General features: G+C 58.8%; 1 protein-coding gene across 1 annotated transcript in view; it reads left to right on the top strand.

The window, feature by feature from the left end:
- The window catches only part of LOC103913828 (receptor-type tyrosine-protein phosphatase V-like), a 45070-nt gene that overhangs the window by 9820 nt on the left and 23200 nt on the right, over window positions 1-12050 (top strand). Inside the window, exons 2-9 of the mRNA XM_009320381.1 lie at window positions 4097-4363; window positions 5402-5671; window positions 6255-6521; window positions 8011-8283; window positions 8907-9167; window positions 9740-10012; window positions 10484-10753; window positions 11329-11598. Of these exons, the coding sequence (XP_009318656.1) occupies window positions 4097-4363; window positions 5402-5671; window positions 6255-6521; window positions 8011-8283; window positions 8907-9167; window positions 9740-10012; window positions 10484-10753; window positions 11329-11598 (2151 nt within the window). The remainder of the gene's footprint in view (window positions 1-4096; window positions 4364-5401; window positions 5672-6254; window positions 6522-8010; window positions 8284-8906; window positions 9168-9739; window positions 10013-10483; window positions 10754-11328; window positions 11599-12050) is intronic.

The following is a 12050-nucleotide window of genomic DNA, read 5'->3' as shown; positions in this document are numbered from 1 at the left end:
CTCAGCACCAACTCCCACAACTCTGCAGAACTCCTTCTGATGGCCAGACCGGGCTCCAGCCGTGCAGAGACCCAGCCACAGCGAGAGCCCCCCTCCAAGCCCCCCGGCAAGCAGCTCTCTGGCCGCAGCACACGCTCGCTCACACAGGGACAGCTGCAGAGTCACCGCAGAGGGACACAGATCCGCGGGAACAATAGCAAATGCACACAGCGAGCGGCACACACACACACGCTGGACTTCTCCCAGCCCGGAGGCGCACTCTGCTCCTGCCCAAGGACAGCTGGCAGGGCTGATGTGCCTGCTGGCATGCAACGCCTGTCCCCACTGATGTCATCCCATCACCCGCGCTCAGAAAGCATGTGGGGACGCAGCCCCCCGCTGCCACTAATCTGCAGCCACCCCGGTCCCAATGAGGCCACCGCTGCTGCCGCTGCTTGTCCTGTGGGTGCCGCAGCTCCTGGGAACCCTGGCAGAGGTAAGCCCGTGTCTCTTCAACCCCCATTTGTCCATGCAGGCTCTTGGCTCCAAGCTCTCTGGCGGCAAGGGGCTTTGCATAGTCCTACCCCGCTGAGGAATGACGGCATATTTCTGGGCTGCCTCTCCAGCCATGCAGCTGCACCAAATTAGCGACGTTTGCAATTATGAGCTGGCTCTTTCCTCCGCTTCCCCCCCGCTCCCCGCCATGCCCTCTCGCCCCAGTGCCTGGGATCCGAGCGTGTTACTGCTGCCATGGCTGCACGGCTCCTCGCCCCAGGAATCAGCTGGCTGCTATTCCCAGGGGTCCGGAGCCTCTTCGCTCCCCTCCATGCACACGCTCCCAAAAGCACCGCAGTCGGTGGGGGAGCCAGAAGTGAGTCAGCCAGCAGAGCCAAGGGGAAAATAACTAAAGAAAGATGATTGCTCCTCTGTGGCTTGTTGTGGGACAGGGAGTGGGCAGAGATATTTCCTTTAATGTGGAGGGAACTAGCCTCAACCTAAGCAGGGCACACCCTGCTCGCGAGCAGACTGTGGGGAGACGGGTGTCCTGCGAGCATGCTCAGCTCCCGCTGCAGTGTGGAGGGTGCTGGATGCTCTGGAGCTCTCGGGCCCTTGCTTTGCAGCCTGTGGGGGATGGCAGCTGGACTGAGGTCTGGGGTCCCTCCATCCTCCCCCACCATGATCGTGGGAAGGGGGTGGTGCCTGTAGAGGGAATGAGATTGCTGGGGCCTGTCCAGAGCTCCTTCCCCGTCCAAATCTTCCCCTTGTGCCCTGGCTGTTTTGGTGGGATGTCTTCCCCTGTGGGCATGGCCCCATGTTGGTCTGCAGACCCAGCACCCGTGCAAAAGGCCAGGGCAGCCCCAAGCTACGTCTGCTGAGTCTGTCTCCCTGCGTTGGATAGGGGAGGGCAATGTGAGCAGTGATCTGGACTCTCCTGCGAAGAGGGGTCACGGTCCCCAGAGGGTTGCAGCCCCCAGACGCCATGGCTGGGTGGGACCTGTGCCTGGCCAGCCTGACCCCTGGCCTGGCACAGGGCACCTGTCCCAGGTGTTGGTCTCAGCTTAGACCACCTCATCTTGCCCCTCTCTCACTTGACACTTTCAATCCCCCAGGGCGAGGGGTGCAACCGAACAGCACGGGCAGGGTTGGAGGGACAGAATGCACCCAGTGATAGAGGTAAGTCAAAGCAAAGTGGTCCCCAGGCTGCGGAGGGTGGTCTTGGTGCCCAGGAGTTGTGAGATGAGCAAGATGTGCTGGGCCAGGACTCTTGGAGTTAAAAGTAGCTTTGTAAATACTCTGCTTTAGACTTACTGCAGGCTGCAGATCATGGCCAGGGAAGGGGAGGGAGTCAGCCCCATCCTCTTCCAGAAACCAGCCTTATGGGGGGCAGTGTGAGAGATGGACAAAGCTCCAAGCTCCCTCCTTCTCACAGAGTATCAAGCGGGCTCAGCAGCAGCACCGCTATAGCTGCCTTGCATGGAGCCTCTGCAGTTGGCTGGGCAGGATCATACTCCATGGGGCAGCCCCACGGCTGTGCCGAGCTGGCTGGGGAGCAGCACAGCTGTGCTCGCCCTAAAGCCAGCAAGCGCTGCCGTGTGCTTGGAGCCAGCACAGTGCCTGCATGGCGCTGGCCTGTGCCAGTGAAAACTCTCCCAGATGATCTGCAGGCACCAGTCAGGGCATGGGGTGTACCTGGATGTGGCTGGCTGTGATGTGGTTAGTGGAGCTTATCTATGGGGATGTGAGCAGTGTTGTGATCATGGGCCTCAGGGCTGGAGGATGCCTCTGGCCTGGTTTAGCTGTTAGTACATTTGTACTGCAGAGGTGAAGAAGGTGATTGCCAAGTGATAGATGGAGGCAGGCGATGGAGTCTGTTGGATACCCAAGAGAAGCAGACAAACATGGGTGGAGAACTCATACCTTCATGAGATAAGAAAGAGCCCACAGTGAAAAACCATCCCTGTTTGAACTCCACGCAGGGCACAAACCTGCTGTCTGTCTTCAGGAGGAGATTAACCATGCCCTGTGCTCCACAAGCTGCTGCGACCGGGTCTCTGCTGACAGCAAGGGGAGTCCAGGGCGGCTGGCCCATGTGTAGACACCTGACCCGTGGACACCCAACTACATTCCAATAACCCTTCCCGAGCAGTCTGTTCCTAAATCTGCACTTGAATTGCTCAGGGATAGCACTGAGAAGGCCTTTCCCAGGGCGACTACATCCTCCTCTTTTGTGTCCATCTAACTTCCCCGATTCACTTTGCCCCATCTGCTGAGTGAAGCTCTCAGCATGGCAGCAGGCTCCAAACAATGGCATTGCATGAAACAGAAGTTGCATGTAGTTCTGAAACTGTCCAGCTTTGTGGGAAGGCCACAGACAACACCTGAGCAGCCCCCTGCCCCTGGGGCTCACCCCACGCTGCTCCTCTTTTGCTGTGTAAAGGCAGCCCCCGGGCAGACCTCTGGGGCAATAGCTCTGCTTGTTTAAAGCTTTCTTGCCATGCCAGATCGCAATCTTGCGATCACAACATCTTGCACATCATAAATTTTAAGTGCTAATTATTACACAAATGTCTTATTAGCACTAGAGCTGTTCTGGTGTTTCCCAAAGGCTGAAAGCAATAGGGAGCTCATGGTTCGCAGCGAGGCTGGGGATGGGGAGTGCGTGACGATCTGCTAGTGGAGGCATGGGCAGGCAGAGATGGAGCTTGCAAGGGCCACATTGCCAGCTTGGTCCCAACAGACAGGCTCTGTCTGGCTCCTGTTTGTGTAGGTGGTTCCTGAGCAGCTCTAAGGGCAGGGATTCAATAGCAGTTTTGGCCACTGGCCCACCAATTAGGCAAAGCCCCATATGCCACTTCCTTGTCGCCAGATGCTCTCCGTCTGGATGCCACAGCACCGGCCCTGCAGCTGTAGCTTGCTGACCTTGCTGCTGCAGCAAAGCCAAGGCAGGGACACACCTCAACAGGGGGTTGTGCAAATCTGGCCCCACATTTCCTCCAGGTACGCAGTGTCCTGCTCTTCCCATGTCATCTCTGCACTGGGCAGGACAGTGGGGAGTCAGTGCCAGTCCAAAGCGGTCGTTACCCTTTCCTCTGTCAGAGCCCACACAGAGACAGAGACTACTGCAGCAAGCATGACGGCCCCACTGCCATATCCAACCTGCTCCCTCACTGGCCATTGTCCTGCTTCTACGAGGCGGACCCAGAGCCCTTCAACATCTTTTTTGGGCCTCAAACCAACCAAGGTGGTGAGCAATGGATTATACCCAGCCAGGACAACTTTTTTGCCATAAACTAGGGCTGTCTGGACAAAGCATGTGATGGCCTTGAAGCCTTCTGGTCTTTCCCCAGCAGAAGAGATGCTCCATGCTTCGGAGCATCTCTTTCACTTGGTGCCTTTGACCCCAGTCCATGGGAGTTTCTGAACCTTCTTGTGTTTTCCAAAGGCTGTTCTGAGCCTTTGGGGTCGGGGGGCCTGATTGCAGTGGGGCAGTGCCCATGGTGATGGCCCAGGCCAAGGTGTGCAGTGAGGGTGGGTGGGCTGGGGAGCCTGGCTCTGCAGGGTGGCCACCCATCAGCACCACAGCTCCTTGTTGAGGGTTTTGGCTTTGCCTCTGCAGGGACCCTCCTGAACCTCAGCGTGAGTGACCATGGCCGGTCAGACTCCCTCCTTCTGTCTTGGGATGAACCAGAGGGGGGTGCTGAGGGATATTCGCTCACCCTCTCCTCCCTGGGGTTGGGCACGCTGCTGCAGAATGGATCTGCTGGACCCAACATCACCAGCTTCTGGTTCCACGGGCTGACCCCTGGCATGCGCTACGAGATTGAGGTGACAGCCACGCTTGCCTGCATGGAGACGACCAGCCAGGCAGTCACAGCACAGACAAGTAAGGGGTTCCCCAGGGACTGCAGAGCCAAAGGGTCTGAGTGCTCCTAGCAGTGATCATCACACTGCTTTGGAGGGTGTGAAATACAGGTCTGTGCAGAGTCCTGTGAGTCCATGGGGAGGTCAGGTCTTTCCTCACTTCCACAAGGATTAGGGTCCTTCCCTGGTCCTCAGAGCCCCAGGCGTCATTCCCTCATCCATGTGGAAGGAGGGTCCTGCCCCTGCACCTCACATGGGCAGGGTTCAGGCTATATCTTCCCCTGGAATAATATAGCTAATGATGGACCAACCTATGATGTGGACTGCAGAGAGCTGAGGGGTGGAAAAAGTCATGTCTGGAGGTCTAGAAAGAGCTACAAGGAAGTACCGTCTGCTCCATGATTTTGGCACATCTCTGTCAATCACTGGCTCACCCACCAAACCTTGCTCTATGCCCTCCCTGACTGATGCCAAGGACTGGGGGAAGGGGGCAAGGCTGGGGAGCCCACAGCTCAGGTGAGGATGGCAGCCCTTGCCTGCATCTCTCCAGAAGATCCTTGGGTAAATCAGTGCAGGTGAAGGTGGAAAACCTAGAAAAAGAGAGTAGAGCTGGAGGGAGGGCCAGCAGAAGGGATGGTGTCAGACAGCAGTGGTGGCTGCAGGGAGCAGGGGCTGGTGCTCACGGGAAGGCAGGTGGCAGGACCCACAGGGCCAGCAGGAACAGAGGACCTGGCAGCAGGTGAGCTCACAGGTAAGCACTGATGGCTTCACGTTTCTCAGTGAGCACCTGGTGTGTTGTCCCTGACCGAGCCTCCCTGCCCAGTTCAGAGTGACTATGCAGAGACTGATCCAAAGGGGATGGTGCAGCCCACATAACCTGTGAGAGACTGGGGGGCTGGCAGGGAGGTGATGGGGCTGTGCTCGGGGGATTGGGTCCTGTGGAACTGGCTGGCAGGACCTCACCAGGTGAAGGCACTGTCCCACTGGCCCTTGAGCAACCTGGCAGGTCAGGTATCGCAAGGCTGCCAGCCAGCCCCGGTATGTGCCATGTCTGATGCAGGTCCTTCACCGGTCCGCAACCTGAGCCTGAGCAGCGGCGGGAGGTCTGCCGTGCTGCATGCCTCCTGGGTGCATGCCCGTGGGCAGCGAGATGGCTACCACCTTGCCCTCTACCACAGTGACTCTCAGACGCTTGTGAGAAATGCATCTGTCCCGCCAAATGCCTCCACGTTCCTGTTTGATGGATTGCTGGCTGGCAGCGAGTACGCCTTGAAGGTCAGCACGCTGGCTGGATCCAGCCAGGCAAGCACCAGTATCCACCAATGGACAGGTAGGGAGCGATGGGTGTGCCTGCCCAAAAGGGAAGGGGTGGGAGAAAGGGTCTGGTAGGAGAGGTGCGGCACATGTGCGGGCTGGGCTGGCGGAGAGGGGGAGAAGGTCTCCAGGCTCGGGATGGGGAGTTTGTGTAGGATGGAGAACACCTGGGAGTTTTTCACATCCCCGCTGTGACCCCAGTGTGCTTGGCCAAGGGGACAACCTCACACCTCAGTCCTGCCTTGCAGGACCCACAGCTCGGGTTTGTGTGCTCCGTGTCCCCATGGGAGAAGGGCAATCTGGGGATCCTGGCAAAAGGCCTTGGCTGGTGGGAGCTGCAGAAATGTTGCATTACCCGGGCTGCCACCCCCTCTGCCCTGCAGCCTGAAAAAGCGTGACAGTATGGAGGGACCTCAAGAGCCCCTCAGCTCACCTGGGAGACATGGGAGAGACATTCCTCAGCAGACCCCTGCCAGACCTTGAGCCCCCATGCCAGCATAGAGAGCAGCTGTGGGTATAGGAGACCATGGGGAGGGAGAAGGGTCCACAGAGCCCCAGCCCCAGTGCTGAACCTCGCTGCCTCCTGCTTTTCCCTTCAGCTCCCTCCATCCCCACCCAGCTGAGGCTTAGCCCGGGCTCCAGCACCAGCCTTGTCGCCTCCTGGGTGGGTGCCAGGGGGGCCGCCTGGCTGCACCTCGCGCTCCACAACCTTCTCACCCAGACCGTGACCACAACCCTGTCAGCCCGGAGGGGCCTCACCAGCTACACCTTCCAGCATCTCCACCCCGGCACCCAGTACTGGCTGGGGCTGAGCGCCACGGCAGGGCCCTACACTGTGGGGGGGCCCAATGCCACCGCTTGGACATGTGAGTATGATGGCCAGGGATGGGGGAGGACCTCGGTGGCCCTGGCTTTCTCCCTGCCTCTGGTCCAGCCTCTGAGTCCAAAGGTCTTCTGCCAGAGTCCCGGGTGCAGAGGGCAATTCTTCTGCTTGGACCTGGCCAAAAGCTGCTCCAGGACCCATCTCTGGGGCATTGCAATAGTGGGGCCAGTGGGTCCCCTCCAGTGAATTCCCAGTGCTGGCCTGCTTCTCCCTGGGATGCACTGCAACCAGCCTGTGGCCTCTCCCTGAGGAGGAGGATGGAAGGGCAGCAGATCTCACTGGTGTGCAGTACAGCTGGGGCTGGGTTCTCACGTGCCTCAGGGCTGTCCAAGGGCAGCAGAGAAAACAGGAGGCAAGAGGATAGCAGTTTAGCTCGTTTGAACTGGAGGTTCCTGGAGGGAAATGGATCTTTGGTCCTCTGATTGCTGTCAAGGGTATATTTTGGTAGCACCTGATAACCTCATCCTGGTGGATGTCCTTAATGTGCTGGGTGTTGTGCAAACTCAGCCAAGGAAGCCAGCCTCTGGCAGGTCAAGAAATTGAGGGTAGCCCTCCCAGAACCCAGCTAGTTGCACCATTCAACCCAACTTCCTGCACCTTCTGGCCTCAGGCTGACAAGGGCCCCGAGAGCGGGTGAATTCCACCACTACAGTCCTGGTTTGTTGCCAACACTGTGTCCGTAGCACTGTGAACAGTTCTGGCCCTGGACTTGCTCTTGCTCTCCCAGATGTTCCCAGGAAAACCAGGGGGAAAATAGAGAGGGCAAACCTATCCTCCTGGACATAGCAAGACTCACGCCAAACACCAAGAAAGTGTTGGCCTTCTCTAGTGAGGAGCAACAAATTATGGAGGTGCCAAGCTGCAAACTCAGGGCTGTTGTGGCCAGTGACTCGTCCTCGCCCTGGGCAGAGACACTGGTCAGGCACATGCTGGAAGGGCCTGGGTGCCACCAGGCGACAAGTCTCCAGCTCTTTCCTGCTCTGCCTGCCAGTCCAGGAAGCTGGAGCCTGCTCACTGCTGACTCTGCAGCTGGGATTTTGGAAGACCTCCACACCCCCAGCTGGTTTCTTTCTGCTATGGAGTGAGTCTGACTTGATCCCTGCCATTGCCAGTCTGTGGCTCTGACCTCCCCGACTGAACAAACGTCCCCGGTGCCAGACGCACGAGCCAGGGGCATCCGGCCAGGAGTTTGGTCCAGGCCAGTTCCTGGGAATATCAGCAAGCTCATGACAGGACACGAATGGAGAGGAGAGGGACTGTTAGGAATTTCCCAGCAGGGCTGCCAGCTTCGTCTGGGCTCTGCTAGACCAGGAATGGTTGTGCTGGGGAACAGAGACAGCACGCTCCAAAAGGATGTCTAAGGCTGGATGTAACCCTGCAGATAAAGAAGCAGGGAACGAGGCTCAGGGGTGTATGGGGTCCAGAGCATCCCATAATCCTGATGCACACAATCCCTTTCCCTTCCCTTCCAGACCCCCTGAGCCCTGGCAATGTGACCCTGAGCAGCTCGGAGGAGCAGAGCTCCTTGCAGGCTCGCTGGAGCACCCCAGCGGGAGAGAGGGACTTCTACCTGGTGACGCTGCAGGAGGGAGAGGATGGTGCTCTGACGAGGAACATCTCTGTCGGTGGAGACAATGATCATGTCACCTTCCACGGGCTGAGCCCCGGGAAGCGATACTCTGTCCAGGTGACGGCGGTGGCTGGGCCTTACCGGGCATCAGCCCGCAGCACAACAGCCTGGACACGTAAGCAGAAAGCCCGAGTGTGTCCTTTCAAGGCCATTTCTGCCGCCTGAGGGAGGAGCTGATGCCCGGAGGGAGGCTGGTGGGATGGGGAGGGGGATTGTGGCAGGGGCAGAGATGAGGCTGTGCAGTGGGTCAGAGAGGCAAAATCTGCTGCCCCACAGTTCCTCGTGAGGGTGGACTCAGAGGTCGTTGGCAGACTCGTGCCAGGTAGTGTCAGGCACGAATCAAGACCAGATCCTACCCAGTAACCTTTGGACTCAGTGTTCGGCAAGCTTCAAGACATCTTGCCCTCTGCCCACAGCAGCTGGTTTGGTGGGTAGTGAAGCACCACCAGTCCCCCCAGAGCAACATCTCCCTGTGCCCAGTCCCTCCTGGTGACTCGTGGAGCCACGGTTGGTGCTGTCTCAGAGCTGCCACCCCGGGAAGGAAGGACTGGAGCCTTATACAGTGTGGGGAGGCGCTCACCCAGCCCCTGGCCCTGAGAGAAGTAAAAGGCTCTCGCTGCAGCCCTGGCTGCCCGAGTTTGGTGGGGGGACCACTGCAGAGTGTTGTGAGAGAAGTCCGGCTGCCTGATGCACTGCCCCATGCAGTGACGTGCATGATCCCATCCTTGTCCCTTGCAGAGCCACTAGCACCATCTGGTGTGAGTCTGTCCAGCCAGGGGAGCCCCTACAGCCTACTAGCCAGCTGGGAGGAGGCAATGGGAGAGGGCTACGTGCTGGCCTTGAGCCACATGGAGCACCTTGTGAAGAACAGCTCACTGCTCAGAGGTGTCACCAACTTCACCTACGAGGGCCTCTGCCCTGGGACCCTCTACACCTTTGAGGTCAGCACCATGGCTGGCCCCTACACATCCACACCCCGGCGCATCACCAGCTGGACATGTGAGTGCCACAGCCCTCACCGCAGCCAGCCCCGGGGTTCCCACTGGGTCCTGCCCTTCCCCACGATGTCATGCCTCAAGGCATGTGGTAGCACAGGTCGTCTGCAGCTTCATGCGATAAAAGGGCAAAAGGCTCAGGAGGAAAGCAGAGCTGCTGCTGGATGTGCCTGACCCTGGTCTCTATGCCAATTGCCCAGCACAAGGGTCAGCAGAGCCCAGTGCCCTCATCCTCCCCCGGACCGCCCTCCTGGGGCACTGTTCAGGTTCCATCTGCCCTGAACAACGTCTCCACCGCCCTGGTCCAGGCCATCCCACCCACCACCTCCTCCAGCACCAGAGCAGTCCTCTCTTACCATGCCAGTTTGAACTCTGTGCTGGCCCAGTCCCTGCCAAACTGGTGTGCGGGTGTCAGCAGGGGTGACGGTGGCCTGCTCAGACCCCACGGGTGGCCAGAGCACCTGGATGTGGGTTTTCCCAGGGAAGGGGCTCCAGCCCCAGCACATTTGGGGTTGCACTTCTGCCAGGTGACCCCAGTCCGGGTGCAGCTGTGACTCTAGACCTTACCTTTCCTAGATCCTTTGCCCCTGGAGCAGCTGGCCCTCAGCAATCAGGGCCACAGCACCTCCCTGCAAGCCTCCTGGAGAGCAGCTCCCTCTGGCAGCACTGGCTACACAGGCACGCTCTGGGAAACCAAGTCCCAGGAGCGGGTCAGGAATGTGACTCTGGGGAACAACTGGACAAATGTCACCTTTGAGGACCTGGTCCCTGGGCGACAGTATACACTGGAGATGGCTGCTATGGCTGGACCTTACAGATCCCCTGTGCGATCAGCCACAGACTGGACATGTGAGTGTGTTACCCCTACCTTACCTCTACTGCAAATTGCAACCATGGCCTGGCCAACGAGAGCAGAAAGCTCATGGCATGGAAGCAAGGCAGAGTGTGGCCCACGTATGGGGAGGAATGGGAACCAGAGACAGGGATGCATAGACAGACAAAGAGTGGAAGGACAACCGGAGCCACATTCAGCCAGGTTGGAAGTATAAGGGTCTTCAGTGCAGGAGAAGCCCATCACTGAATGGAAAATGTTTCCAAATGTCACCCAGCAGGAAAGGTGGGGACCTGCTCCCATGTTTGTTGTGGAGCAGAAGCTCAGGCTGTTCTGGGGTTTGATATGCCAGGGCTGATTTCTGACCTGAGCCCACGAGGGACAAGTGGTGGAGGGTGCCCAGGACAAGCGCGTGCAGGCCCCCACTCCACACTGCGCCAGCTCCACCATGACTGCCTCTCACTGCCTGGATGTCTCTTCTCTCTCAGACCCCCTGGCTCCGGCCGGCGTGACCCTGACCAACACCCGACACCCGCTGGGACTCTCTGCCTTCTGGGACAAGGCTGCTGGCGATGTGGACCAGTTCCACCTCCAGCTCTACAGCAAGAGCCATCCAGCACAGAGGAACATCTCAGTGGGGCCAAACACCCACAACTTCACGTTCCTGGGGCTGTCCCCTGGCATTCAGTACTTCCTGAAGGTGACCGTCCTCGCTGGCCCGTACAGATCCTCGTCACACTTTGCCACCGAGTGGACGTGTGAGTAAGAAGTGTCCCCAGCCTTCTGCAGGGACGGGGCATCCTGGCACTGCCTGCAAGACTCGCAGTGACATGGACGTGTCCGGGGGGAGGGAGGGCTTCGGTGAGACCTGCACGCTCCCTGCCCCTGGGAATCAGAGCACGTGTCATGAGTTAGGTGCTGTGTGCTGGCCTCTGGGCCCCAAAAGATGCTTTTCCCCAGCTCAGGCTTTCCCCAGTCAAGCCTGAACCTTCTGCCTAGACTACTCGTGATCTCAAGGCCAGCCTGGGACTGGTTGGAGAGGGATGCAAGAGGGGAAGCACAGAGACCCTTCTGGGCTTGCTGCTCCCTGTCCATGGAGCAGAGCAGCCCACTGGGGAGCTGAGTGCTCTCTTCTCGGTACAGCACCTGCCTGCTAGCGTCACCGTGGGGATATGCATGGGCAACTCGCATGTCCCCCAGGACAACAAGACAACTGACAGTCAGCTGCCACCACTTCTCCTTTAGTCTTGTGCAGAGGTGCAGGCTGTGTCCTGGCTTCTCCAGTTGCTTTCTTCCATGATCTCATGGATCTTCATGCTGTATTTTCCCCTAGATCCACTGTCTCTGGCTAATGTGAGTGTACAGCCTGGCCGGAGACCCCAGGAGCTACATGTGAGCTGGGTGGAGTCAGGCGGTGGCAGAGACCACTTCGTACAGCTCTCGGTGGCTGAGTCCCTGTCCATCATCAGGAATGTGTCCATCCCCCGTGGAGTCACCCAGCTTGACCTTGAGGGGCTGGTGCCAGGGTCCCGATACCGTGTGGAGATCATTTCTCAGGCTGGGCCTCATCGCACCTCCTCTCAGACTGCCATCGGCTACACTGGTAGGAATGCAGCTCCTCTGCACCCATCCCTGGTACCCAGTCTGGCTCTGACCTGGCGAGGGGCTGGAGGCCAAGAGGGGGGTCCCGGGGCTGTTCTGCAGGAAGGCCCTTAAGACCATGTCCCCACAACACCACTGGTGCCTGTCTCCTACTCAAGATGCTGGCTCTCTTGTTGGGACCCTCACTCATCCTGAGCCCAGCAGCTCAGTGGGGCATGCTGTGAGCCTGCCCCAGCACTTTGGGACAAGGGGTTCTCAGGCTGTGGTGGTGATGCACCATTATCACCTGGGACACAGGGAGCAGCTTTGATCTGGGAGCAACCCGCTGCTTTCAGCAGTCTTTAGGCAGCATGTGAGATGCTCACAGTCCTGCAGCTCCCACCTTCATTCCCAAACTAGAGTCAGTCCTGACCATCCCAGGTTCGTCCCCTGTAATGCTGTTTCTCCCTCAGT

The sequence above is a fragment of the Pygoscelis adeliae genome, unplaced genomic scaffold (genome assembly GCF_000699105.1).
Source record: "Pygoscelis adeliae isolate BGI_AS28 unplaced genomic scaffold, ASM69910v1 Scaffold343, whole genome shotgun sequence".
NCBI lineage: Eukaryota > Metazoa > Chordata > Aves > Sphenisciformes > Spheniscidae > Pygoscelis > Pygoscelis adeliae.
This window is presented reverse-complemented; position numbering and strand designations above follow the sequence as displayed.